Source organism: Chelmon rostratus, chromosome 22 (genome assembly GCF_017976325.1).
Source record: "Chelmon rostratus isolate fCheRos1 chromosome 22, fCheRos1.pri, whole genome shotgun sequence".
Classification (NCBI taxonomy): domain Eukaryota; kingdom Metazoa; phylum Chordata; class Actinopteri; order Chaetodontiformes; family Chaetodontidae; genus Chelmon; species Chelmon rostratus.
The window spans coordinates 10398763-10426639 of record NC_055679.1 but is presented as its reverse complement, the minus strand read 5'-3'; the positions used below and the strand labels follow the sequence as shown (position 1 = coordinate 10426639).

Genomic DNA, 27877 nt, shown 5'->3' with positions numbered 1-27877 from the left:
GGATCTTAAATAGGTTTTAATTCATCGGTACAGACAAAGAAACAATTTGTGACTTTCCAAATGCACTGATTTCCCTTTTATTAATACTAATCTAGCAGGCTGTGTGCCTCAAACACAACAAATACTGTTCACATAATACTACTGTATATGTTATAATTTGTCTTCAGTTGCCAGGGTTTTGAATCATTTTAATAATTTAGTACACCTGCATAAGACACCTTGACAAGTCAAGAAATATGTTTTTATTGGATGGATGATGAGACTCATCAGTATTTACTGTATTTTGCATTTCTATTGTGTGTTTTATACTGTTTGTGTTTACCTACTTATGGCCTGCAACTAACAGCAAACAACTGTCTTACAATAATTTTTGTCTGTACATGGTCCATGACATATTTCTTCTATGAAACCCCAAGTGAACCAACTATTAGAACAACAATGGCACCTGTTTCCATATCAGAAATCATGAATTTGGGCATCATGGTGGCTGACTGTTCTCTGTCTTCTGTTATAGCTGATCTTTCACTCATGACGTGTCCATGGCGACGTATAACCTGAAAGTTGTTCCTTTATCCCATTTATATTTCCTGTATTCTAGTTTCTAAGCTTCTTTATCTTCAACCTGCACTGCTTCACTCCGCGACTCTGCCCCATGGCGGCCAGTTCACCTGACACTTGCCTGTACACTTCCACATCTCTACATTTTGTTTTGTTTTGTTCAAAATGGCACGCCTTCCGCTTCGGTGACGTCACATAATTTGAGCCAATCGGACGACCGTTACCGAGATACAGCTCGGCTGGGGGTGGAGACGGCGCCTGAGCCCTGAGCCAGGAAGATGGACCTGAACATGCGAGACCGGCTTGGCTCGCATAGCAGGGAAGAGGTGTTCCGTACCGGGCCAGTGGATAAGGGCCATTATATTCTTACTGGTCTCGCCAAATGCCGCCTATTTAGTACATGAAATTCCGAAAACGTCCACGTTTCACGGTTATATACTTTCAAATACGGCAGCTATCGTTCTGCTGCTGAAACACACAAACCTCTGTTTAGGTCCCATTTCCGGGCTCATGATGGGCAGTTTAATCAAGACTGAAGTGGACTAAGAATAAAAAAGAAATTCACAAGACAAGAAAAAACAGCAAGACAACAGTCCTTTGCCATGAGTATTTCTTTTATTGCAAAAATCAAAAACAAGAGATATTGAGAACAAGTACTTAATGGCTTATATACACGGCTGCTCACAGTAGGATAAGTAATTGGAAAGACAAGCACAACCTCATCACACATTTCCATGTTTATTATGTCCACCCTAAATTAAATATCTCAGTGTTTTCTTGTGTTAATTCAACACCGTTAGAGGACAATACTGTGTCTACTGCTGGTAAAAAGTGAAATCCTACTACAAATCAGACTATTTTTACTCTAAAACAAAAGCAGGGTAATGTTTTTTTGTTGTTGTTGTTCATTTTTACATAAAAAAAGAGCGTGGTAAAAGTAGTTTTGAATCACTGCAATTTCCACAATTATACAGGAACAAAGATAAAATATTTCCTAGTAACACTATCAGGGGCAGTTCTAAGATCTGAGGACATGTGGGGGAGACCTCTGCAGAGCCCCCAGAGAGTACATATACTGTATATTCTTATAAACAAGCCCTGATGCTTTTGTTTATGGCACCTTATTTACAAGTACTTGTCTTAAACATTGAAAAATTATGTGTCCTTCCAAAAACTGTTTATTTTCCAGATTATCACTTGTGATGTTAAAAATATCAGCAGCTGTTAGTGACTAATATTTGCTCTGAGCAGAAACAAAATACACCACAACTGCTTTTATCAAACCTCTCTTGACTGGAGCGGGAAAAACAGCTGAACGTATTGATGTTGAGGTTAGTTTATGGGAACATTAAAAGCGTTCCTTTCACCCACTCTCACGCCCATCCGATACGGTTCATGCAGTGTGGTGCTGCAGCGTAGCTCCTTTAAAGAACGTTGTTGGGTGTGTGTTGTTGAGCGAGCGAGGCAGCGAGCAGCACAGCAATGGTAAATGCGATCGGTAGAGGAAGTAGAGGAAAAGGTTAGCAGAGAATTGTCAATCTGGCAGTAGGCTTACATTGAACATTAATATTCGGGGCTACACTCAAAACGTCCAAGTCTTAACCTTGAGGGTTCGATGGACACACTACAAAGTTTTATTACATTATTATAGAAAATTATCTACAGTCACAAGAAAGTACTTTTATCCTATCGTTTGCATGATGCGCTTCTCTCAAATGTTGGCTATATTTAGGTAGCCTCTTGAAAAGCACAATATTTGGAAAATAGCATTTCTTCAACCCACCATAAGTTTTTTGTAACTAAAATAATTACCAGCGTTTAGCTCCAAAAGAGATCAGAAAATGATCAAATTTCTGTAAAGCCACCCTCGCAGCTCTTGCAAAAGAGCTTAGGGGAACTTCAGTTTGTCACATGACCTAGTTACGACAACTGGAGCCAACCAATACCCACCCTAACTCAAATTGATAGTCTTTAAATTTGCTGATCAGAAAAAAATAACATCATTCAAAATGTGCTTTCACTACTGGTTGACTTGACCCCCATCACAAGGTTTGAAAAAACTTGAAAACTTTAAAAACTACACCTTTCAAAGGATCTCTTACGCAGTCGTTTTCTGAATAAGCCGATTTTAATTGTGGGTGATAAACTGCTACGAGTGATCAGCATCAGCCCTGAAACCTCTACTCAGAGCATCCTTATTGATTACAAAATGTTTCTTTGATTAATAATCATCGCTACCCTCGTCTTCCTCATCATACTTCCTCTTGAGGGAGTGCTTCTTGTGCTTACCCCTGTGTCTCCGTTTACCAGAGAAGTCAGGGTTAGCGTCCCTCGTATGCAGCTGCTCGTGCTTCTTCAGGAGGCCAGGGACGGAGAATCCCTTCCCGCAGGTGTCACACGTCCAGGGCTTCTTGCACGTGTGAGTCCTTTTGTGGACGTTCAGATGGGACGCCAGCTTGTACGTCTTCCCGCACACGTCGCAGCTGAACGGGCGCTCGTTGGTGTGTAACCTGATGTGGACCTTCAAATTCCCGACCTGAGTGAAGCTCTTCTCGCATATGGAGCACCGGTAGGGTCTCTCTCTGGTGTGGATCCTCAGGTGAACCCTCAGGCAGTACTTGCTCGAGAACTTCTTCTGGCAAATGGGGCACGGGATCTTAGCTTTGGGCACGTGGTCTTGCTGGTGCCTCTTCAGGTCAGACAAATAGACAAAGGTCTTTCCGCACTGGGAGCAGAGATACTGGCGGTCGCCGATGTGGTAGCCCATGTGTCTCTTCAACAGGCTGGGGACGAGGAATCTCTTCCCGCAACGCTCGCACATGTGAGGGCGATCTCTGGTGTGCCAGCGCTCGTGGTTGGACAGCTTGAATGCTGTTGGGAAGCTTTTCGTGCAGTGCTTGCAGGGGAACGTCATCTGGCTCGTGTGGCACTCCATGTGTCTTTTGAAGTAGGTGGACTGGGTGAAGCCCTTGTTGCAGATGTTGCAGTAGAAGGGCTTTTGGCCGCTGTGGGCCAGCATGTGCTTCGTCAAGCTCTGCAATTTGGTGAAACACTTGCCGCACTGGCCACAGGCGTAAGGGCGCATGGTGCTGTGGGTCTTCAGGTGGTTGTTGAGGAAGGCCTGCGTTCGGAAGCTTTTGTTGCACGCTGTGCAAATGAACGGCTTCTCTCCGGTATGAATGCGCTCGTGGTCCATTAGCTTGGACTGGTAAGGGAAGCTCTTGTCGCACACACCGCAATTGAATCTGTCAGCTGGAGGCCTAATTTGCTTTTTTCTTCTGATGCTTGGCGTCATGTCATCCCCTGTGCTCAACCTGGGTGGAGGAAGGGGCGGCAGGACTGGGAGTGAGAGCGAGTTAGTGGCAATCTGTGACACCCACTGATGTAATGTGACTCGCTGAGTCTGGGGCTTTTGGCCGTCTTTTGGGGCAGCATTGCCTGCATTCTGTATGGTGGAAGGACTTTTGATCGCCATCTGAACTACCCTGAAGGGGATTGATTTCAGGGGCACCTCCCGCTGTACATCTGGTTTCTCTGGTCCTGCTGGTGCTTCATTTTCATCTCTGTTTTGCTGAGTTGTGGCAGGCTGTTCTTGTGTGCAACTCTTCTCCTGCACCAAATTCTCTGTCTGAGCTGTCTGTCTTGTTGTCGTGCTCTTTTCTTTGGCAGCACTGGCATCAGCTGTTTTCTGAGTGTATCGCCCTCTTCTCTGCGGTCCAGTAGCAGGGGCTGCTGGGCTGTCGGACTCATCTGACATCACTCCCAAGTCTTCTGCGTCACTGAGAGAAGCTGGGCTCGTTTCACTGAGGGTGACCTTTAATTGCTTTGGTGATTCTGGCCGTGCTGGTGGCTCGGCTGGTTTGGAACGGAAGGCGAGCGAAGAGAGCACGCAGTCGCCCACCGAGGACGAGATGGTCGCTGCATAAATGGAGAAGACTTTGTCAACTTCATTGCCGCTCTATTTAATGATTTTTGATTTTCTGTAATTTTTCATACTGTATGCTCATACAAACAAACTATGTATACCCTTAACACCGAGGAGTCCCTTGGCCTGCTGGTGGAGGAGGAGAGTCTTCAGGTCGCTGGATTCAGGGATGAAGCCTCCACACGCCTCCAGGACAGTGGGCTCCGTTGAGATCATGGTACCAAGCTGAGGTTAAGAGGCAGGAAATGGAAATAACAAATGAATTTGCATGATAGATTTTATGTGACTTCTTAGGTTCACATTTTAATGTCTTCATTGTTCTGAAGTTTCTATTTTTTCAATCACATTATGTAAAATATGTTTAAGTCTGGCCTTAAAATATCTGAAATTGGTCCAGTCAATGAGACTTAACACTTAACTCTTACATTGTTTTAATATACTTAGAGCTATGTTTCAAGAAGGCTTAAAGCATCCAGAGAAGTATAGAATTGACCCCAGCAGAGAATCTAAAAATGTGCTAAGATACTGTAATGTGTGTTATTAATTAACTACTGGATTCTGCTGTTGTTTTGGCCTGCTCATGAACATCAAATGCAGAACACCCATGGAGCTGGGAGTAACTCTGTGCCTTGCTCAAGCATTTTAGGTATTAAATCAGGGCCAACCAGAAAAAAGGCACTTCCTGTCAGAAACCAGTAGCCCTCCTAGCTGTCGCTGACTAGGGTAAATGTCAAAACGCAATGACGGCACATGAGCGTACCTGCGAGAGATTGGGAACAGGAAGAAGTTGCTCCAGTTTGCACACCAGACCTGCAGTCAGAGCCTGCAGCGCTGTGTCAAACTTTGTGCCATACTGAACAGGGAACACTTCCTGCAGAGAGAGGAAAATGTATCAGTTTAACAGCTTTTAACCTGTGATGTATGAATTCAATTTGTTATATCGCCACATGCACAGTTTTAATGCATCCAAATTCATGGTACAGTTGGTCTCATTTACACAGAGCGAGATCTGATTGTGGTAGTTAACACTATGCTCTCCAGATGTCATTGCCAAGCAGCTGTGCTGCAGATAAAATCATTATTGTATGTTCAGAGCATCGTCACACAAAATAATCAAAAACACAGGTTAGTGAATACAGCTGTGTTGTGACATTGGCGAAACTGACAATTTTGCACATACTGTCAATTAGGCAGGAAAAAAGCATCTGTTACTACATCTAAATGAGCTGCAAGCGTGCATTTAAAAAAATCCTTTTTGTGATGACAACCAAACACTGCAAACTGTTTACTATCACATTAAGACAGTTGACGACACCTGGAAGAAGCGCTTCCTCTCTGCAGGGTTTTTAAGCAGATTCTGGACCAGCACCATGAAGTTTGTTTGAGATTTCTCCACTTCTGAGTCCTTCTGTAAACACAGGAAACACTTTAACTCAGGTTAAATTCACACATTGGTATCCTAGAGTCTAGTGTGCTGAATCAAAATAAACACAAGCTGTGTTTAAAGAGTGTACCGTATGTTTCTCAGAAAAAAGTTCCAATTCTTACCCCTGAAGATGCAGACACCTTCAACTTATTTATGAGCGTTTGAATAGCCCTGGCATCGGGTGGGCCCTCTTTGTGAAGTAAATCCAAAATGATCTGCAGTACAAGACAGAGATTATAGTCATAAGGAAAACCATACCATAAATCAGACACAAACACAGTGTGGTGTGAACATCCACTTTCATGTTCAGTAAACCTAAGGTGCAAATCTTAAGGAATAAATGGCATTTTAGCAGCAGATGGACAAAGTGTTAACCAGTTTTTGTACATGACGCTGAGCTCTGACCCTTGCAAGTTTGGATCACTGACTGGTTTTATCTCTATCCAGTTTGCTGTACTGGTATCTGCAGCTTGTGTGAACTCCAGTCTCCCTTTTGGTGTGTGTGCGTGCGCACACACACACACACACACACACACACACACACACACACACACACGGTAGAGAATAAACTCTCACCCTTGCTCTCAACCCCAAGACGAGCTGGGCAGTCTGCTTGAAACTCAGGAGCTCAGGAACGGTCTGCGTCACCATGGTGACAAACTCCTCCACTTTCCCGTACAGCTTCACGTTCCTCTGCCGTATGACCTGCCATATATATGAGTATGTCAGCTGCAGTGGGGAGGCCATCAAACGAAGGGAGGCCAGGGGAAGGGCACCTCCAACACCTGTGCAGAACAGAACAGAGTAGATTTTGTGTTAGCATGTGTGAAACCCCTGCAGCATGTTTGAAGTTTTATGTCAGCAGGTCTACTGATCTTCTATTTGTTCACCACCTGCAACTGCGTCTCTCCACAATGCTTTGTGATGAAAAGCTACCATGAGCACATATACCCATAACTGTTTTAACTAGTGTGCTTTGTGTTTTATACTGTGTTTCTCACCCTCTCTCGGTGTTTATACTAAGGACCGACGGGTTTGTAAAAATGCACGGATTTAATACAAATCGATCAACAGCAGAACTGGATTTTGCAGGTGGAGCCAGAAACTGCTATAGGGGGCGCTGCAGCGCTGACGGCATGCTTTGATAACCGCAGAGGGGATGGGCGTGTGCACGTTTGCGTGTGCATGTGCAGTCGTGAAGAAAATGACCGCCAAACTGCAGCAGAGTTAGATTCAAACTTTAGGCAGATGGCGTGAGAGGCATATTAGTGTTTATGGCGATCATCACAGTCGATATTACGCGATGAAGCAGCCGATCGGGACATCCTGGAGGGAAGGATGGTTTCATTGAAATCAAGCAGCCCGGGCAGTCCCCGCTAAAGCTTGTTAGCTGGCTAACCACCAAACATCGCCAAAATACCTGACAAAACCTTCCTACGCGCATGTTGTCCTGAGCTTAAAATCAGTCAGTTTACTGCAACAGATGGCGTACGCTGCATGTCGTACACCGACCACCATTCAAGGCGGCAGCTACTGTTAGCTTGATAACGTTAGCTTAGCTACCTACCTGTAGTACCGGATCGTTTCTCCATTCTGTCCTCACGATGGGTCCCTAATTCATGAGTGAATCAACCGGCTGCACAAATAGGCTGTCAATGTTGCACTTTACCACAGAATATTATGTTTAAAAGTATTTAACCGTCTTTCTTCCGACCGTCAAGCCAGGAAGAATAATGGCGACCGCTGTGCAGCGGCTTTCCAAAACAAAAGTCTGAGTATTTCCGGCGGATATTTCTATATAAAATAAAAGCACCGTCGTTTGGGGTTGCTCGGAACGAAGGAACGAAGGAACAAACGCCACTGGAAAGCAAATGAGCATTGGTCATGTGAATTATGGTGGTTATGGTCCCTGTTTATGTTAACAATGATAGATGTTGAAGACTTTGATGTATATACTTAATCTTTCTGCATGTCAAAATTCATTTTCACCAAAAACAAGATAAAACTGCTGTCAAATGCCCAGTGAAAACAGAGGCTATACAGCATTAGGAGATCAAAAGCACAGTTCCTTGTAATGCATGATAACCACAAATGCAATTTTATTATCAGAAGTTTAATCTGCAAAACATTTTATTTGTGCTATTACTGTTTGTGCAATCAATAACCATGGCAATGGAAAAATGCATCAAAACCCCTGTCTGTGAATTTGTGTGTGTTAGAAACTACATCAGAGAACAGGGAGGCCTGAGTTGATGACAAAGTTCTACATTAATGTATGAGCTCTGCTCTGAAATGCGAGTGAGAAAGTCACATTATTTGTCTTTAAAAACCATGAATGGGGATCTTTTATGAACAATCTTTTTGAAGTTGAGTGGTGAACTGTTACTACAACATTAATAAGCTGCACCAATATCTATATTTTACATTGCTAACCAATAGTCTCAGAATATACATATAATATTGACAACAGGATTTTGCTCATGGGCCATTAGCAGGGGGTGGACAAAATAATGTTTCCACATAAAACATTTAATTAAAAAGTACATTGACCAAATCACTGTCATAAAGTGCTACATATGTGGGTCCTATGGTATTCAGAGGCATGCCAATCAGCCAGACATGAACAGACACGTGACAACCAGCACTTTTCTATGTCAGTTATCAAAACAACAGATAACAGATAACTGACAACAAGGTTAAAAGAGGTCCAGTCAACCAAACTTCAGTCAAAGTCTTTGACATCGTGACAACAAAGAGAAATACAGCTACTGGCATCCAACTACACGACCCACCGCTGTAATGCACTTTGCAGTAGTGGTTTAGTTTCTTCAGAGTTATGTGTTGTCACAGTATTTTGTCTACCCTCTGTACATTCACAACTTGAATTGGTCTATTTCGCATTTGCAACATTACACTTGTAGAAAAAGTTCATTACATTTCATAAGTGATTTATCTTGTAACAAAATAACTTAAACATCTCACATACAATACAAATACACATTTTCACAAAAAAAACAAAAAAGAAAATGATACATATTGGTCACCAGAATAAAACACACAAGTTGTAGACCTTATGTTAATAAAGGTATGTCTTTCCATATTTCAGTCATGTGTTTTGGAAGTAAATCATTAGAATACAGAAAACTGTTATTGAAATACTAACAATCCTGTGTAGATGAGGCTACATGGCCTGCGGTCTGCAGAGATTCTTTTCCTGTTGATTCATGGGGATCTGCCGACATCAGTCGTGTTTGTAACTGGTATTTCCTCCAGCCTACGGCCAGTTCTTTTGTGACGAGAACAAGCCCTCCTTATGCTTCTCACTGAGCTCATCCGTCCGTCCATCTATCTATCCCTATCTCCCTCGCTTTCCTTCGTCCTGCCTGTCCTGTCTTTCGCTCCCTCCCCTCTGACACATACAGCACAAGAGCGCTCACACCCGGGGAGTCATGTTCTCATGACTGAACACGATTGACTCAGTGAATAAGGCATTAAAAACTCTAACACACTCACTGGGGCCAGGCAGCAGCTATAGATCACTGGGCAACAGCTTTGAAATACAATGACGGGATTCAAAGTGCCTCTGGCGATGGCTATCTGCCATCTGGTCAGATCTTTGATACACAAAGTAGGTCGCTTGTTGAGCTGCTTGGCGTGTTGTTTGCGACCAGCAGGTTGGCAATTTGTGTCAGATCACAGATCAGAATAACGTCAACAACAAGCTGCAGTAGATCAAATGTAGCTTCTTCAATCCGCCTTTCACTGGTGATGCATTTCAGCTGTTTGGCTAAAGCAGGCATGTCCAAACTATTCCGTAAAGGGCCGTGTGGCTGCAGGTTTTCATTCCAACCAAGGAGGAGCACAACAGGCTGGACTCATTTGCTCAGCTGACCTCAGTTTACAGCTGATCATTAGGTCACCTGCAGCCACAAACACCTGCAGCCACATGGCCCTTTGTGGAATAGTTTGGACATGCCTGGGCTAAACGCAGGGATGCAGGAATGCATTACAACCCTAATGCATTTCAGTAGACATTATGAGCAGGTTGGGATTGAGTGTGTTGACTGGTGACTCTACAGCAGTGACAGGACAGTCTCTGCGACCATCAGGTCACAACCAAAACATTGCAGACGGGGGTCACATCTCAGAAGGAAATGACGTCCTCCAAACAGTGCGATGTCATTTTGATTTGAGGCTCCAGTTCAGAGTGGCAGGAACGAAAACATCATCTTGATATGCTCAGAGAAGGCCGAAGCCAAATGCTGCTAACGCTGGCCAATGGAGTCCACCAGCCATTCTGGCAGATAACCAACCACTGTGTGGAGAGTTCTTCCTCTGGTCCCAAACAACCTCCTTGGATGGTTAAGTGCTAGAAGTGCCTGAGGAACGTTGTGATGCGCTCGCCTTCAGGGCAGGTGAGTTTTCTCTCGTAGCTCAGGTCCATGAAAGCAGAGGAAGAGTGTCAGACCACACTGTTTTATCCAGCAGGCTCCTCCTGCCAACAAGCAGAACGACCTGGAGAGTGAGTTGTTGTACTGCTGTCCAGATTTCCCCTCTCTATTACTCATGCCTCATCCACTCTCGTGTTCAGGGATTGCCTCCCCCACTGGCTGAGTGTCAGCAGCGTGGGTGAGTGTTTGAAGTGGGATGGAGACAGACACAGTTGGGATCATGTCAGAAGGTGCCATTTGGCCGTTTTCAATGTTGCAGACTGGTAAACGCCTTCCAGACTTCGCCTAAAAATAACAAAGAAAGATGCAAAATCACACTCGCGCCCGAAACAGTGTTCTTTCATCCCGTTTTCTATGATGACAGATGGTAAATCTCCAAAGCGGACATCATGACATTAGGTGATAATGGAGCCTCAAAGTACTCCTGAATATTTGATGAACAGTTGTTAACTTTGCAAGAATTGCCTTCCTGGAAGTGCTCACGAAAATGAAGGCACATTATCATCTGGGCTTTATTAGACTAACCCGCAGACAGGAAAAGGCACAAGACTCAGCGCAGCTGATGGAAAACTTACGACCAAAGCCGTCTTTTTTTTCTTTTTTTTTTCAGGTTTCTCATAGTAGGTAAAAGGCAACAGAAGCATTTGGGTGTACAGACAACCCAAGATGTCTTCCTCTCTGAATAAATAATTATGAAATGACTCCCAGCTGAATTCACTCTTGACGAGATGGAAACATGAAGACCATGCTGGAAATGGCAAGTCTTAGAAGCTGCAACTCACTGTGGTAGAAACCATTCATGCCTCTTGAGTTTGACATTGTTGACCCTTTATACATACATGCAATTATCTGCCTGAATAATGTGAAAACTGTGCGAGCAGTAAAGGAGCAGAAAGGCAGCTTTTACACCAGCAGGAGAAAAGCTGAACTGTCTTTTGACGAGAGCCCACAGCCATGCTAGCTGCTCTGTGAGGCGTCCAGCTAAATGCTAACATCAACATGCTAACGCTTGCTAACATGCTGCGTTAGCATAGAACACATTTAGCAGGAATGTTTACCATGTTTGCCATCTTGGTTTAGCGTGTTAGCACGCTAACATTTGATGAGTAACTCTGACCACAAAATAAATATAGAAAATGGCTAACTAACATTTGTAGCTGTGTAAAGGATGTACTGTATGAGCATTAATGTGCAATTTGTAACAGCTGTGTAGCAATACATTTTTGTAAAGTGGTAATGTACAAATAACGGTCTAGGAATATGGAGCATGTTGTTAAAGCTAGCATCTAATTAGCAGTAAGTATAAGTGATGGGAATGTGATTAGTTTTTAAGTATTGGACAAATTAAAATTGATGTTATGTTATGACGCTGCTATTAGGAAAAAGTAAGGAAATGCACGGTGTGTCTCTGTACTCCTTGTGTCATAAAGACGATTTAAAATCCATTTTCATGTAGCAGCAATAGTCGTTAGCCCACATCGAGTTGGCTCACTTGCTTACCAGCCACAGTAGGATAACAACACAAGCTGTGAAGGGGATGAGAGCCAGAAGCAAGGGGATCCTCTTCGACCAGCTGTACTCTCGGCCCTCCTCCTGACCCCCTGGATGAAGGAAGCATTATTGGAAATTTTACTGACCACAGTTACGCTTCAGAAATCTGATCTGATAGTGGGTCAGTCCTCTTGACGTTTATTTATTGACCTGGTCGAGAGGAGTCTGGTGGGATTCAGGCTTGGCTACAAGTGTATGTGCAGTGTTTCCTCACTTTGGCTCCCCTTTGAGACGTCAGACGTACTCAGCAGGGATGAGACTTGCTTTTAATGCAGCTTTTGATCATGTAATTCCTTTAATTACCTGTATTGGCTGCGAGTGCGAGGTTACATATCTGATTCCTGTCTGCAGCTGTGTCTCCTTGACCCCCCAAATCAATATCTGCCCACTAATAGGCTCCTAAGATGCTTTGGTTTTTTTCAGGCATCCATTAAAAAAAAAGCAAATGAATGATGTACCTGGTGTTTGTTGTGGATTAAGGCACGGCGGCGGCTTGCACGAGAAGCCGGATGTTCCTTGAGAGGCGGCATGTAAGATGTCTTTGATGTAGTCAAAGTAAAGACCAGACATTAAGCTCCCTTCACGATAGTGACACTGGAAGACTTGCATCGCCGTTTCCTGGGGGATCAGACAACAACAAGCAATCCTGAAATAACTCAACAACGCAATTAAACGTGCAAAACAGCCCCTAAATGCCCATAATATCCCGTCCTCCTCCCTGAAAGTGAGCTGCAGTGCTTATTTGCACAATCCGCGTTTCAGATTTGTCCTTTTACTCGCTCTGCAAAGCACGTAATGAGCTCATGATGTAAAATGTGCTTGATAAATACTCAGATTTTCCACACTATGCTGTCACAGAAGAATTCAAATGATTAAATTATAATTACAAATATCTCCAAATATGCATATTATTCTTGCAGGCAATTGCACAGTGACGACATTAATGTCTTGCTGATTACTCACCAGTTCCTCGTGATCAAAGGTGAAGCGTAAACTCTTCAGCATGGCGATGAAGACAATTATGCCTTCTCTGTTGGAGGAGATGGCACCAAACATGTTGGCCAGCTTCCGAAGACTTTGCTCCAAAGGATAGATATTTAACACCACCCAGCACGTGCCAGCCTGGAGATATTAACATCCCTCATTCAGTATCAAAACCAGTTTCCTCCACTTGTATTTGACTGTTTCATGTTGTTTCTGCTCATACATACCGCTTCTTTGGGAATGTAACTAACAGGAATCTCATAATCAGAGGGGATATTCTGCTTCTACAGTGGAGAGATGAGACGTAAGTGATCTCAGAGTCTCAGCATACAGAGCACGTACCAGAGGATCATGTGGTAAAAATACAAATGTGATGTATGAATGTGATATGCGTCGAGCCTGTAGCGACTCTGTAATCTCACCAATAACGACAGCTTGCTCACATCATCAGTTATCGGTGTCCCAAATTTTCCGGAGCAGAGATTCAAACTTGTGAAGAGACTCAAGAGGAGACAAGGTGCTTTCAAGATCTGAAGGACAAGAAAGTTCACATATAATATAAACATTCAGTGTTTGTACAGTACATCAGGTATATAATAAACTCTATTTATTGTAGTTTACCAATGAAAAGAAGAAGATATTTAATATAATATATTAATATATTTATTTGTGACCTGAGTTATACGAATCCAGTTGTACGTGCACACCTGGAAGCTGACCAGTGAAACCACACTGACACTCATGGTGCCTTGCTCAAGGGTGCCACGACTGCATCCATGTATAGGAAGAGCAATCATTTTCCCCACCCGCATGTTCTGAAACCAGGCAGGGGTGGTGTTCCTGATGCCCTCCCTACACATGCATGCTGCTGAATAAAACTCTTGCATGAAGTATTGCGTTAAAGCAGATAAATCAGACAAATATTTCATCCTTCACTAAAGCTTTATGTTATCTAGTTAATCTTCTGCAGGAGCGCAATATGTTTCTTAAACAAAGGATTTAAAGTTCAGTGCTTTTATTTTGTCACCAAAAATTCAGATGAGCTTCCTCATAGACATTATCACAATTTCTTCACATTAGTCTGCAAAATCCCAAGTACTCAATATCATGTTTTTTTAACTAGAAACTGCTGCTTCTCAAATGTGAATATTTGCTGTTTTTTCTTTGCCATACATTAAAGTTAATATGATATCTTCAGATTTTGGACTGATAGTGAGACAAAACAAGCAAAATGAAGCCTGGACTCATTTGGCATATTTTCACTATTCTTTCAACATGAATGAATAACCAAGAAAATACTCTGCAGATTAATCAACAATGAAAATGTTATTTGTAGTCCAAAAATCAGCAGCAGATACTTTTTTTTTTTTTTTTTTTTACCCCTTTTATCATAATAAACAGAGCATCTGCAGTGACTCTTTGCCACATTGAGGCATCAAGATTTTAAATGCAGGACACCCATGGAGCTGACACATGATGAATGGACAGGCTTCAGAGATGCCAGTGTGACAGGCAGGAATGTGCTGCCTTCGAAGGAATTTTCATTCTCGTAAAAAATAACTTCTAGCAGCAGAATGAGGCGAACGTGCAGCTGGATTACGCGCTGATCTTCCTTTTTCAATGAATTGAGTGAGAGCAAACTGGTTCCTTCCACTTTACTCCCCCTTGTTAAAGGGTGCAACACCAGCAGTGCATGGAGCACTCACTGCAGACCTCTTAACACATTAAAATACAACTTAATGCAGCAATAATGCAACGGTTAAAGGAAGTATTCCTCATTGTGAGTATTTCTTTTAGATAACTTGAGGAATATTATTTAATTTGAGTGTTTATACTTTTAGTTCACGATTTCAGCATTTTTTCCAAAAATGGAATGAAAAATGAATGTCAGTTTCCAATTTCACACTCAAAATTACAGTGGAAACACAGTGACATCCTGTGTCATCACAGAGTTCCTACTCCAAATATAAATAATCTGCTATTTAACAAGCACATGTCAGAATGAAGCTATAAGCTGTAGCTGCATCACTACACTACTAACACATTTTCACAAGACCAACTATGTGTGTTAAAAAGAGAAAAAAACAGACATTCTGCTACTCACTTTCTTCCTCATATGGAGCAAGAATCCGTGGTTGCTCAAATCCAGCGCATGAAACTCAGTGCTTTCCGTTGAGAGACAGAGCTCATTGTGTGCATGTGTGTGATGTCCAGGCGTGTAGTGAAACTTGAGGATGGGCTGGCAGTCTGCTTTCACTCCAGACAGATTGGTGAAGGCTTCTCGACGCGGTGGAGAGGCCGCCTACAGGCTGAGTCACTGTGTCACACACTGACGCCGTCTGAGACTTTTTCCACAAACTCCCACGTATCAATTTGGTCGTCAGGAGAAAGTGGGCGCTTGTTCTCGAAAATTTTGCTTTGAATATGTCAAGGTTATTCCCTGAGCTGTTGTTTGGAAAGTGAAAATGAGGTGATGATGATGACATGTCCTGAGCTTTATTATTTTTTATCATAGCCTATGCACATTTTTTCATCGTTTTGCCCAAGTTTTGTCTTATTTACCCAGATACCCTTTTGCCGTCACTGAATTGCGTGCATGAGCATGTGGATGTTACATAATATTCTTATGACAAACACTGATTATTGATTTCCATTATCACATCAATGCTAGCCACAAAGGAGAAGACTCAGGGGAAAAAAGCAGCAGAAATTAGAAATGTTAAACGATTAACCTTTATGATAACGGCTGTGTGGGATGTGTGAACATAATACCAACAATAGTGAGAATATTTTGTACGTGTAATGCTGGTCAAGTAAAGTGTCATCGACACTAACAAACGTGTAACGTGTTTTTTGTTTATGTCTGACTGAATGACCTTTTCATGAAGTGGCAGCGCAGCAGTCTGGGAAGGAGCACTGTTGCTGGAGCTGGAAGTGAAAACGTGACACTCTGAGCTGAGTCAGGTCGCCAGAAGCAGGTCACATCTAAATATAACCCGGACGGCTCAGGACCCCGCAAAACAAAAACACACGGGCGTGCTGGAGGGCACACGGTCAGATCAGCAGGTGAGACGGATTGAAGTGACTAACATAGAATGTCATGTTTGTGGTGGCATCTCAGATATGACTGATTTAATACGAGCGCACTCACGTATGACACCATTTCCAGCATGCACGGGGGCGATAGCGGGCCAGCAGCCCTGTGCTGATAAACAAGTTGCATGTCTGCAGCCGTGGACAGAGCACAAAATGCACAGATGTGACTTAGCTGTGCTCTTTTTCTTACGACAATCAGAGATTCAGCTGAAAGAAGCGTGGTGCTTGCAGGGAAACGCATGTAAAGTCATGCCTGTCATTGTGTCCCTTGATACAGAAATGGACGACTTTGAGCAGGAAGGCATTAATGATGAACTTATTGAGTTTGCCATTCGAGAGAGCATTCAAGATGCCTACAAGCCGCCATGTTCCAGACACGCAAACAGGTAGGAGAGTCCAAACTGTGTGCAAAATGCAAAGCACTTCTAATCATTTTATTAATTCACTGATGGTTTAGTAAAGAAATTTTGCAAAAAGAGAGAAAATCCTGAATTAAATGATTTGAGGGCAATCAACTCTAAAACAGCTGTGAAGCTAAAAGGGTAGAATTGATTTTGCTAAACTGGCCAACTGTTGACTGTTGGTTCACTAGGAAGGACTCAAACAGTGAAGACTTCATGAAGATAATGGCAGCTATTCACAAAGGTAAGGTTCCCATTTAACCCCATCTATCATTGTTTGGCACAATGCTCCATTCTTACTGACATACAATTGTGAAAGGAAGAAGCACCACGGCATTAGTATTACAGGTGTTTCCCCGTGTGTCCTGCATGGGTCTCGGTCGTGTCTCCACAGGTGATGTGCACGCGCTGCAGGAGCTGACAGGTTGTGCGTCTGCCTACAGAGAGAGTGACAGCAGGGGCCGGCTGCCTCTGCACGCAGCAGCTGTGCAGCCACAGCGAGGTGTCCTGCACGTGGTGCTGCAGGGTGAGAACAGGCTGGGTGTTAAGCCGACAAAAACAGCATCTAGCATCTGCAATTTCATGAGACCACTTATGCAGATGTGGAACACCTGGAGATGTAAAGTGCCTGTAACTTTAACATACTCTTATTGGTGTTTTTGCAGCGGTGTTGGCGTCCACAGAGCTGACCCTGGAGGAGCAGACAGGGGACGGGGACACGTGCCTGACCCTGGCAGCAGAGGCCGGCCTGGTGGATAACGTCAGGATGCTGCTGCAGCACGGAGCGTCGCCTCACAACACCAACAGCAGGAACGAGTCTCCTCTGCTGATCGGTAGCACACAAACGCAACGCAATGCACACAAAGTCAGTCACATATCCCTTTTTAGCGGCATATTCCTGAACGGCGTTATTCATAGGTTACCACTTTACAAAAATGCACTGTTAGGAATGACTTATTTTAAAGGTCTGGTGTGTAGGATTCAGTTTCATCATTGTAGAATCACCTGAAAACAAACATTGTTGTTAAAGTTTTCAATTATAACTCCTCCATTAGTCTATCACCTTGTGGTTTCCTCACTTTGTAGCAGTGAGACAAAGATCATACGACATGGTTGCATCCCTCGTCATGGGTGGGGCCTTTGTGGAGCAGGTGTGTCTCACTAAATGGACTGCCACCCATGAAGCTGCAAAGGTGAACAGCACTGCATCCATACTGCCTACTTCCTTCTTCTCCACCGTCGTTCCTTCCTTCTTCACGTCCTTTCTTCCTAACTCTCGCGCCAGGTCGGTTGTCCAGCTATTCTGATGCTGCTGCTTCGACACGGAGCCAAAGTAACTGCAAGGGACGGTCACGGGGTGACTCCTCTGGGGATCGCGGCTGAATATGGCAACACTGAAGCTTTGGATATACTCATACAGCATGGTAAAACACTGCTGTGATGCTTCACGTCATGTCATGTTTGTGTGTTGAGTAGTTGGGTGAAACACTTTTTTCCTCACTCATCAGACCTTGTTGCCTTCTCCCTGCGCTCCACTAGGTGGTGACGTGAATGCTCAGGCCAGCAATGGAGACACGGTCCTGTATGATGCAGCTGGATCTGGAAACCTGGACTGTGTCGAGCTGCTCCTACAGCACGGAGCCAACCCGAATGTAGCCAGCTACGCCTACCAGCTGCCCATCCACAGAGCTGCATATGAGGGACACATACTGTGAGCTGACCTTCATGTCTCCAAGCTGTGTGACAATGCAAAAGAGCACCTAGTCATCCTGGTGCATTAAATGTGCCAATAATTCATGCCAAAAGCTTGAAAGGATCTGATTTTTAATGGATCACACAGTTCCAGAAGTGCAGAAATGACTGGAGACAAATTAACATTCCTTTCCTCCAATTTTGCAGCCAAACTGATGGAACTGCAGACTGAAACATGTCTCTCTCTGCACCTCACAGCTCTGCAGTGTTTTCACTGTGGCCATTTCCACAAAGACCCTTCTGTTTATCACTGTTTTTCAGTTCCGCCACCAAACAACACTGCAGCTCAAAACCACAATCTAATGAACAATTTTCTTCTTTTAGCATTTGTTTTTCACTGTTTCTGTCCCTCGCTCTCTTCCTGTTTGCCTCCCGCTCTCTCTTACTCTGTAGAGTCCTGAGGACTCTCGTCCCCATCACCACAAAGAGAGCCATCCGTCTCTCAGGCCAGGACCCCGTCCACTCAGCAGCTGACGGGGGGCAGGTTGAGTGTCTGCGGCTGCTTATCCAGAAAGAATGCAATGTCAATGCCTTGCTAGACACACACATCTCTGGTACGCTAAACTCTGTCACACACATACTTGCTGAAAAACTAATGACTCTTAAAATAAAGATGCCCAATGAGCCTTGTTTGTCGTAGATCTTAGAGCGCCCCTAAATGCACCACAGATGACACAGATATAGACGACCTACCGCAAGAAAGTTTCAAATCTCTGTAAGCTGATTTTCCTGATAGTTTCATATATTGATAGCAGGGGCTTTCTAAAAAGCAATGTTTTATAAATACTTCTTAAGGAACATAAGTTAAACTACAGTGAAACTACTGGCATAGACCTTCAAAATGCACCCTATTAAATCATACAACAATAATTCATAGTCATAATGCATCTTGTAGACTGGCCATAGACAACTTGTCCCCTGCTGGAATGTAAATCTTGTTGCAGAGAACTATGACGACCTCAGGAAGTCTCCTCTGTTCTTTGCTATATGCAACGGTGACGTGACCTGTGCTGAGATGCTGCTGGCAGCTGGAGCGAGAACTGACCTCGACCCACTACGATGCATCCTGGTCGCTATACGCGCTGAGAGGTGCGCCGCATAAATAAGCGCCTGTTCTCATTCATTATAACGTATGTGGTGGCGGCGAGGTTGCGCTGGAGTAAACAATGGCGTCTCTCCATTTCCAGGTATGATCTGGTGCAGCTGTTGCTGTCCTATGGGGCAGAGGTGAATTGTTACTTCAGGGTGATCAGCAACACAGTGTTCCCCACGGCACTGCAGTACAGCCTGAGGGACCACGTCATGCTGCGACTGCTGCTCAACAGTGGATATCAAGCTCACAAGTACGTCCGCCATCTGTGAAGTGAAGGAGCTCTAACATATTTAACAGATTCAAGCACTGAAAAGTCTTTCATAAAATTGCACATTTGAAGGTTTCATCCTCGCAACACTGTCTCTGGTAGGTGTTTCCAGTGTTGCCATGGTAACGTTGATGAAATGGATAGCACCTGGACTGACCTCCATAACCAAGCCTACCAGATTTACACTCAACCGAACGTCATCACAGTGAGAGCAAATTCAGGCATAATTTGCTGTAGATTCCATAGTAGAGGAATACAGAGTGGATCTGTACACATGCAAAGATAAACCAATCAACCAATTGATGAGCCTACCACATAATACATACAATAATTCACATCCCTGGTGTGTTTCACTCTTTCAGTTCTGTGAGTTTGTATCTGTGTCGTGGCTGACACATCTGGTTGGCAGCATTGTAAGGATGCTCCTGGACTACGTCAGCCATGTGAGCATCTGTCCCACCCTTAAACGCATCTTGAAGACGAGGCCTGAGTGGGATGAGATTCATGACATACTGAGTAAAACTGTTTTTAAAAGAAATCCATGATGTTCAGCCATTGGCATGTTAAAGAATGTTTCAAGCCACTGAGGGTGTATGTTTGCGTGTCTCCAGGCAAGCCACGGTCTCTGCAGCACTTGTGCCGACTGGTCATCAGAGGTCACATGAGCCTCAGGACGCTGAATGACCCTGAAGCCATGGCTGCTGTCAATTTTCCTCCAAGACTGAAGAACTACATGACCTACAGAGACTATGACCTGTGTGATGACCTCTCCTCTGTGTGAAACACGTTTTATTTATACGTGTGATTGAAACACTAATGAAAAAAGCACTCGTCACTCTTGAAACATACCCCAAAGGGTAATGTATTTCATAGTTTTTCCTGAGCAGATGCACTATATTATGCCTCAGACAAACAAAATTGTGTTGCCCAACTGTCTCTTTCAATATTATTATATTCTAGACTGCACTGCAAACTTGTAAAAAATACCATTAATACAGCTGATGTTAGAGGTGGATGCTTCACAAAGCTTTAAAGCCCTGCACACCCACACAGGTGTCCTCACTTTGCGCTAATTGCACCACTGCTCAAGGAGAAAATGGGCAGATCATTCTATGAGGTCACCAAACAACAGCAACCAATCAGAGCGATTTAAGTGCAAGTTGTCCCGCCCTAACAGGTGCAAGAGAGTGTGGGAGACACGTCACTCAAGCACAGTGTGCATGTGCCCATGTAGCCTTCAGAAGAGGTCTAATCAGGCAGGTTAAGTGAAAACACCTGTGTGGGTGGACAACAGTATTCTGCCTTTGGCCTGTCTTTAAATATGTGTAGTCAATATGGGGTTTGATAAGTAAAAAACAGTATTGTTACTTTAATATAATGTGGTTTTCCTAGTATGTTTTGTCATTTTGTAATAAAAATGAAAAAATGTTTAACTTTTGTGTCTCAAAATGTTTTGGATCTGCAGCGATGTGTATCCTGGAGCTCACTGACTGAAGCTGAAACATAAGCAGTGATATAACTGTTTTTGTTCTCTTCGTGTGTTAATACCACAGTGTGTATAACAGTGCCAGGCCTGCTTGAACATAACCACAACTTGTCACTCAATGCTCAACAGCATGACATAATTGAATCAGCCTAATTCCTGTTCTTTTGCCTTCTCTACGCCAGGCTGAGACAATTAAAGTAATCATGTTGATTGAGCGATTCATGCCCAGCTGAGTAAATCTGCTCTCAAGCAGACTTATATTTTTCAAAAGAGGAAATAAAAACACCAAAATAGGATCAACTTCCTGCAGAAAAATCCTGTGATGCAACAGCTTCCTTCTCAGAATTATTAAATGCTGCATCCTGATTCGCATTTCTGTCTCGACACCATTCTGATCCCACACTTTGTTATCCGTTTGAAAGGGTTAAACAAAGAATCCAAAGCTATGCTAGCAGCTCTGTGAGGCTGTGAGCCTACTTCAAGCTAGATGCTAGTGTTAAACAGGCAGATGTTTAGCAGGTGTAATATTTACCATGTTCCCAATCTTGGTTTGGTGTGTTAGGATGCTGATATTCGGTAATTAGCGCTTAACACAAAGTACAGCTGAGGCTGATGGGGATGTCAAATCAGGGGATCTTCAAAGATTCATCCTTGCGGGGGTGTGTTTACAAAATTTCATGGCAATTCATACAAAAGCTGTTGAGATACTTCAGTCTGGACCACATTAGTAGAGCGACCACTGCCATCTCTAAAGCTGCTAGCATGGCTAAAAACCTGCTGGATTCTTGTACTCATTACTGGATGCTAGAGCTTTATTTGTGCGTATTCTTGAGTCAACCAGTCAGGGGAAGACAATAAAAGTCACATGAGCTTCATCTATTGAAAAAAGAATCAGAACAACATATCCATCAACCAATCAGCGTGCAACTCTCCTCTTTGTCCCTGCCTCCAAATATATCTTGGCCATGTTATAAGAGTTTTAAAATCATCCAAATCAACTGACAATAACAAAGGAAGGATGGACCTGCAATGAGCCCTGCTGCTTTCTGGGAGATACGTTATCTCTGTTTATCTTTCATGTTCTGTTCTGTTGGGTCCAGATGGTCTTTTTAGGCCATGAACAAAGCCACTCGGGCCGTGGTGATAGGCTGCTACGTTAAGAGGCCACAGTCTCTGAGCTCACATGCTTTTTGTGGCTCTGTCTCTCAGAGCAGTGCCTCCCAAAAAAGACGCTGCATCATGGGGCCCACACTTTGGTACTCCCCTCTGATCCCTCTCTTAAAGCCTAAACAGCAGCTGTGGAGATTAGAGAGGAGAGGACAGCGACACACACACACATAGACTCTCCCGCACAGCAACACAACCAGCCAGGACTGATCCGGTTCAGACTGGAGAGGGCTCCCATCAGAAGCACCTTTTGGCTGGACCCAGTACTTCCAACCAACTACACCCAGCAAGGACCAACTGGAGTCTGAATCTCTGATGATCTCCAGCAGCCTCACGGTGGACCCTGTCTTGTGTTGGAAACTCTATTCCCGCACGGCTGCTTCACTTTCGGGTCTAGACTGAATCAGGAATCAAGAACTGACTGGCTCGTACTAATCACGCTTTGGCCATGAGCTGTTTCGGGTACCGGCGAGAGCTGAGTAAGTACGAAGATGTCGACGAGGACGAGCTTTTGGCCTCCCTCAGCCCTGAAGAGCTGGCTGAGCTGGAAAAGGAGCTGGCGGACATTGATCCTGATGCCAACGTGCCCATAGGACTCAGACAGAGAGACCAGACGGACAAAACCCCAACGGGCACCTTTAGCAGAGAGGCCCTCATGAAGTATTGGGAAAATGAGACACGTAGACTGCTTGAGGACGAGATAAGTGGAGGAAACTCCAAACCGGTCAGTGGTAACTATAATTGTGTTTACTTAGCATTTGTGGAATGAGCCAGAGGCAAAGCCAGCTTGTTTGAAGTTGTATTAGAGAGAATTCAAGACAGATTCCGTATTAAATTTCTAAGTTATTCAATTAAAGTACTAATAAGAGGGAAAAATCATCAACAAACACTAAAAACCATCTGTGTTGATTTAGCTTTACAACACACATGTTACATCCATATTTAAGAAAACAGACGCTCACAATTACAGCATTGCATTTCAAACACTGAATAATATTCATCAACACGCAGGATGAAGAACAAGAGGAGGAGTGTGTGACAGAAGAAAACAGCGGAGCAGAAGATGAAAAAGATGCTGAAAATGAGAAAGAACAGGAAAGGCGTGAAGAGCAAAAGGAGAAGGAAGAAGAAACGGAAGAAGAGGAGGAGGATGAAGAGGAGGAGGAGGAGAGCGAAGAAGAGGAGGAAGCTTTAACAGAGGAGGAAGAGGAAGAAGAAGATAATAAATTAAAACCTGAACTTGCGACGGATTCTGGGGCGCCGGGGTCACGGGCCGACGCCCCGATGCTACTGAAACCACAGAGGGTGGAGCCTGTGAGACTGACTCCTCCCCCTCCACCTGCTGACCCAAACACGACCGGAAACCCAACCGTCGTAGATGAAGCTCTCCAACGAGTTCTTAGCAACGACTCTGAACTCACGGAGGTTAATCTCAACAACATTGACGATATCGCACAGGTACGAACACAGACATGCTGTTAAACACAGCAGATTAGCTATGAGGTTTGGTCAGTGGTTGACATTTGTTAGCTTCCAGCCTGCTAGCATCCTGCTCTTTACTGTTGAGTAACTTTTGATTGTATGCCAGCTTATTTTTAGAACCAGGCAACTTGCCATGGTTATGTAATGGCGGGCATAGTTACGTATATGGTACAAACCCTTGGTATGAGTGGAAAACAAAACAGAATCGTGGTGTCCTCAGTTAACAGCTTTGGCAAGGTTTCTGTTTCCTCAAAGAAACCTATGACAAGACCCTGTAGCATACTCAAAGGGAAGTAGCAGCCTAGCTAAGAAGGTTATTTTCCCCTTTTTTACTCATTTTAGGATGATGATACGCTTTGAGCTCTATGTGGTGGTGGTGACAAGTTCTCCATGTTCTGGAAAATATAAACAATCTTGCAAACATTTACGTCTTAGGAAACCCTCATCAGATTTGCTGAAGCGCTGAGGTCCAACACACACGTGCGGGTCTTTAGCCTCGCGAACACCCGAGCCGACGACCCCGTGGCTCTGGCCATTGCTAAGATGCTGAGGGAGAACTCGTCCATCACCAGCCTGAATATAGAGTCCAACTATGTGACTGGGAAGGGTGTGATGGCTCTGGTTCAAGCACTTCCAGGGAACAACACCCTGACTGAGCTTCGGTTCCACAACCAGAGACACATGTGTGGAGGACAGGTCAGTTCTTTTCCCTCACTTCAAATTTTATCTCAATCAAACAAATCCTTCCTGAACAACCATACTCTAGTCAGCAGTTCTTCTTGTCTGCCTGCATGTGCAAGGTCTAAAAATGTCTCCCTTCCTCAAAATTCCTCCTATAGGTAGAGATGGAGATGGTGAAGATTCTGAGGGAAAACTGCACCTTGATCAAGCTAGGTTACCAGTTCAACCTGCCTGGTCCCAGGATGAGCATGACAGGGATCCTTACTAGGAACCAGGACTTCCAGAGACAGAAACGGTTGCAGGAGCAGAGACAGCAGCAGCAACAGGGGGCGTCAGAGGGAGCTGTTAACCCCAGAACCAGCGCACTGGTAATGTTGCTCCATCATGAGACATGTCTAATAAAATAGATTTATTTTTGATTGGTCTGGATGGACAATGTCCCACTGGCTGAGAAGTGCATTCTGCTTTTCTTTTGTTCTCCATGGTACCAACCAAACAGCCCAACAGTGGTACAAGGAAAAGAGGTGCTCTTGGTTCGGATTAAATTGAACCATGGTTCAGTTCATTTGTGGTGTGAAAACATGTTTTTGGATGCTTCCAATTTTCGGAAACAATTACAGGAAATTCTGACAGGCTATTAGTCAGAACTGGAAAATGGAAAAACAATGGGGCAAAACAAAATGAAGCAGTGTAGCACATGGGGAGAGAATCATTTTACTGACATTTCGTCCGCCGACCTTATGCACTTGCAAATTTCAGCATCAGCAAGAGCACAGACCTTTCCTGGTTATAAAGATATTTGTAATTTCCCTCCCTCTGTCTCTAGAAAGGAACTCCTCGCTCATCACCTTACAGCTCACCCAGAGCCTCTCCTTGGTCCTCACCCAAACTGCCCCGGAGTGACCTGGCTAAGAAACAGACCCCTCCTGCTCCACCTCCTCCTCCCCCTCCTCCACCTCCGCCGCCTCCACCACCGCCTCCCCCTCAGCGGGAGAAGAAGCCCACCAGGATGATCGCGGAGGTCATCAGGGAGCACGAGGCGGGCAGCAAGAAGGTGACCAAGACTAAAGGTAAGAAGGGCAAGAAGGGGAAGTTGAAGGAGTCGGGCAGAGACGAGACGAGTAGCATCCTGAAGGAGCTCAAGAACGCGCTGAGGCCCGTGTCTGTGGAGAGGAGAGGGGAAGAGAGCAGCAGGCCGTCCACGCCGATGAGGTCGGCCCACGATCAGCTGATGGAGTCCATTCGCCACAGCAGCATCCGCAACTTGAAACGGGTGAGTGGAAGGATTAGCCTACAATAGGGATGTTTAAATGATGTTTTCTATGTGATGGTCCAAATTTAAGAAGTTGATTGTTTTTAGTTCTGTCATCGGTGGTATTGTCCCCCATTTACTGCATTAAAGTAAAGCTTGAGCAATGTGCTTAATTCAAAACTGAAGAGTCCTTCTACAGGCCAATTGAACAAGTAGTTTAATTTAGATGAGGATGACACAGAGTCAGTGGTGTCTGAGTCATCTCTGTGGCTGACATGGTATGTACTGTCTCTACACTGGGGTGGGCAGGCAAAAGGCTGCTTACCACCAGCCAGCACTGTGGTAGGTTCACAATGCTTTTGCAGCCAGAGAGAGCAAGAGATACAGAAAAGCCAAATGATAGCCAATAATAATGGCAGCCAAGCCTGGCGAGTATTCTTACCCTGAGAGGAGGATGAGCTGATATGGAGAAAAAAGATGGATGGATGACAAGCACAGTGAGATGAACAAATAAGAGAGCATTCAGCTTTATTTCATAGAATTGTTCATAACAGCATGCTGCTGTTACTGTCTGTTTTTTTGTTATTATCATGGGAGACAAGTAGTACCTTGGCTGAAGCTTTAGAACAGCTTGTTAAATTGTTAGAGTGGAAAATCGGCTCTGCCCTCAGATGGCGGGGTCTAGCTGTGAAATTCCTGCCACTTAGTGCAGGTATTTATAGAAAACTGTTCAGTGGAGCTTTGATAAAGACAGATATGACACGTTACCACAGCACACGGCAACAGCACACATTCAACCAAACAGCCCTCTAACACTTCATTTGTTGACGCCACTGAGGACATCACGCACATATCTGATGCAAAGGCCGGGTTCACAAGCATATCAACGGTTATAATAAGAAGCCCGTGTAAATGACTGCATTGTGTAATATACTGCACTCATCTTAAAAGCCAACAAAGGTGCATAGTTAGCAGCATGGTTATCTTAACATAGCACAAGACTTGAAACAGGGGGAAATAACTAGCTTACCTCTGTCTAAAGGTAACAAAACCTGTCTACCACTCCTCCAACAACAGGTTGCATCTCCTGAAACCACAACCTGTTCGTTTTACGCCCAACACGACATGAAACAAACAAGATGTAAAATGTTAGCTAGCTGTTTCTGGTCTTCATGTCAAGACACTAAAGGGTGGCTATAGCATCATGTGCAATATGCACATTAAACAAATGAGATGTAGCATGTTAGCTAGCTGTTTCCGGTCTTTATGTTAAGATAAAATAAACTAACCAGTTTCTGGCTATAGCATCATGTACAGTATACAGAGTAAATAAACAAGATGTGGCATGCTAGCTAGCTGTTTCCCCTTGTTTCTGGTCTTTATGTTAAGATGAGCTAAACTCAGCTAAACGAACTGCTTTCTGGCTATGGCATTGTGGACAGCAGGCCTTTCTTTTCTTTTCTTTTCTTTTCTTTAACTTGCTCGACATTTGTTAACGTTGCAACATGAAAATTTCACAACCGATAAAAGTTGTTTTCAAGTTAAAAGAATAGTAGTAAAAGAAGATAACTAGTTTCACTTCTTCTACTGAAAAGAGGCCATTTCATGGGAAGTGTGGCTTGAAAACTACATTCTTGTAGCCTTGACTCAGAAGTCATAATTGCTAACTTTTTGATGTTTCTCAGTCATGACCACTGACTCATGTCATTCCTCTCATTCCTGTCTTTGCCAGCACCATCAAAATTCTTTAAAAGCATGAATGCCTTCGAAATATTTTTATGGCCTCCGCTGAAAACTGACGTAGCATTGCCATTTTCCAGGTGGAAGTCCCTCATCACCTACGATAATACAAGCAGGAATAAAGGAAAGGCCTGTTAGTTGCCACGGAAACTGGGGAGTCTGCATCATGATGACGATGGAGTAACAAAGAATGATGAAAACACAAGGTGAAGAGGCAAAAACTGAATTCTTACTCATGAGAAAGAAAACATACTGGAAATTTGCACTGCAAAAATAGCTTTACATTTTACTCATGTTAAAGGGTTTTTTTTAAGTATTAATGCATAATTGAAAATGGTATTTGTACTTTGATGAGTTGACTGATAAGTTTTCTAATTCACTGTTTTCTTGTAAAGTTGTAAATACGATCCGTTGTTGGTGGAATTATGTGTTGATTTCTAAATATAGAGTGTTTACAATACTGCTCATACTGTTTGTAGACTGTTTTCTTATTCTTTGGTAACTGGACGAGTTCCATTTCAAAGAGAAGGGTCAGGCTGTTATGCAGCAGCGTTGGAAGCGCAC

General features: G+C 43.8%; 4 protein-coding genes across 4 annotated transcripts; 2 read left to right on the top strand and 2 right to left on the bottom strand.

Moving 5' to 3' along the window:
- Positions 1 to 1162: 1162 nt before the first annotated feature.
- si:dkey-14d8.1 (zinc finger and SCAN domain-containing protein 12) lies at positions 1163 to 7662 on the bottom strand. The gene is made up of 7 exons (XM_041964015.1): positions 7477 to 7662; positions 6486 to 6694; positions 6032 to 6124; positions 5799 to 5891; positions 5244 to 5354; positions 4585 to 4708; positions 1163 to 4476 (listed from the first exon to the last, which is right to left on the bottom strand). The coding sequence occupies exons 1-7, from the start codon at positions 7499 to 7501 to the stop codon at positions 2780 to 2782; spliced, it is 2352 nt and encodes a 783-aa protein (XP_041819949.1). The 5' UTR covers positions 7502 to 7662; the 3' UTR covers positions 1163 to 2779.
- Positions 7663 to 10480: 2818 nt separating this feature from the next.
- LOC121626083 lies at positions 10481 to 15079 on the bottom strand. The gene is made up of 7 exons (XM_041964443.1): positions 15000 to 15079; positions 13318 to 13425; positions 13123 to 13179; positions 12875 to 13033; positions 12370 to 12529; positions 11861 to 11961; positions 10481 to 10645 (listed from the first exon to the last, which is right to left on the bottom strand). Exons 1-7 carry the CDS (start codon positions 15009 to 15011, stop codon positions 10481 to 10483), a joined length of 762 nt encoding a protein of 253 aa, XP_041820377.1. The 5' UTR covers positions 15012 to 15079.
- Positions 15080 to 16270: 1191 nt separating this feature from the next.
- On the top strand, positions 16271 to 20286 carry asb15b (ankyrin repeat and SOCS box containing 15b). The gene is made up of 13 exons (XM_041964442.1): positions 16271 to 16377; positions 16584 to 16636; positions 16787 to 16918; positions 17058 to 17225; positions 17479 to 17585; positions 17678 to 17816; positions 17932 to 18103; positions 18538 to 18698; positions 19089 to 19233; positions 19332 to 19487; positions 19608 to 19710; positions 19868 to 20021; positions 20117 to 20286. Exons 1-13 carry the CDS (start codon positions 16271 to 16273, stop codon positions 20284 to 20286), a joined length of 1767 nt encoding a protein of 588 aa, XP_041820376.1.
- Positions 20287 to 22317: 2031 nt separating this feature from the next.
- On the top strand, positions 22318 to 27755 carry lmod2b (leiomodin 2 (cardiac) b). Its single transcript, XM_041963904.1, has 6 exons — positions 22318 to 22882; positions 23170 to 23616; positions 24076 to 24336; positions 24480 to 24689; positions 25148 to 25594; positions 27394 to 27755. The coding sequence occupies exons 1-6, from the start codon at positions 22607 to 22609 to the stop codon at positions 27418 to 27420; spliced, it is 1668 nt and encodes a 555-aa protein (XP_041819838.1). The 5' UTR covers positions 22318 to 22606; the 3' UTR covers positions 27421 to 27755.
- The last annotated feature ends 122 nt before the right edge of the window (positions 27756 to 27877 follow it).

Excerpts from the sequence above, each read along its gene's own strand:
- lmod2b (XM_041963904.1), top strand. The coding sequence starts at position 22,607 with ATGAGCTGTTTCGGGTACCGGCGAGAGCTGAGTAAGTACGAAGATGTC. Across the intron at positions 23,617-24,075 it reads ACATTGACGATATCGCACAG|GAAACCCTCATCAGATTTGC; the intron begins GTACGAACACAG and ends TTTACGTCTTAG. Across the intron at positions 25,595-27,393 it reads GCATCCGCAACTTGAAACGG|GTGGAAGTCCCTCATCACCT; the intron begins GTGAGTGGAAGG and ends GCCATTTTCCAG.
- LOC121626083 (XM_041964443.1), bottom strand. Across the intron at positions 13,034-13,122 it reads GTTACATTCCCAAAGAAGCG|GCTGGCACGTGCTGGGTGGT; the intron begins GTATGTATGAGC and ends TAATATCTCCAG. Across the intron at positions 10,646-11,860 it reads TTGTTATCCTACTGTGGCTG|GCGAAGTCTGGAAGGCGTTT; the intron begins GTAAGCAAGTGA and ends TGTTATTTTTAG.
- asb15b (XM_041964442.1), top strand. The coding sequence starts at position 16,271 with ATGGACGACTTTGAGCAGGAAGGCATTAATGATGAACTTATTGAGTTT. Across the intron at positions 17,817-17,931 it reads GGATATACTCATACAGCATG|GTGGTGACGTGAATGCTCAG; the intron begins GTAAAACACTGC and ends GCGCTCCACTAG. Across the intron at positions 19,234-19,331 it reads GTCGCTATACGCGCTGAGAG|GTATGATCTGGTGCAGCTGT; the intron begins GTGCGCCGCATA and ends CTCCATTTCCAG.
- si:dkey-14d8.1 (XM_041964015.1), bottom strand. The coding sequence starts at position 7,501 with ATGGAGAAACGATCCGGTACTACAG. Across the intron at positions 6,125-6,485 it reads TCTTGGGGTTGAGAGCAAGG|ATCATTTTGGATTTACTTCA; the intron begins GTGAGAGTTTAT and ends CTTGTACTGCAG. Across the intron at positions 4,477-4,584 it reads GGGACTCCTCGGTGTTAAGG|CGACCATCTCGTCCTCGGTG; the intron begins GTATACATAGTT and ends CCATTTATGCAG.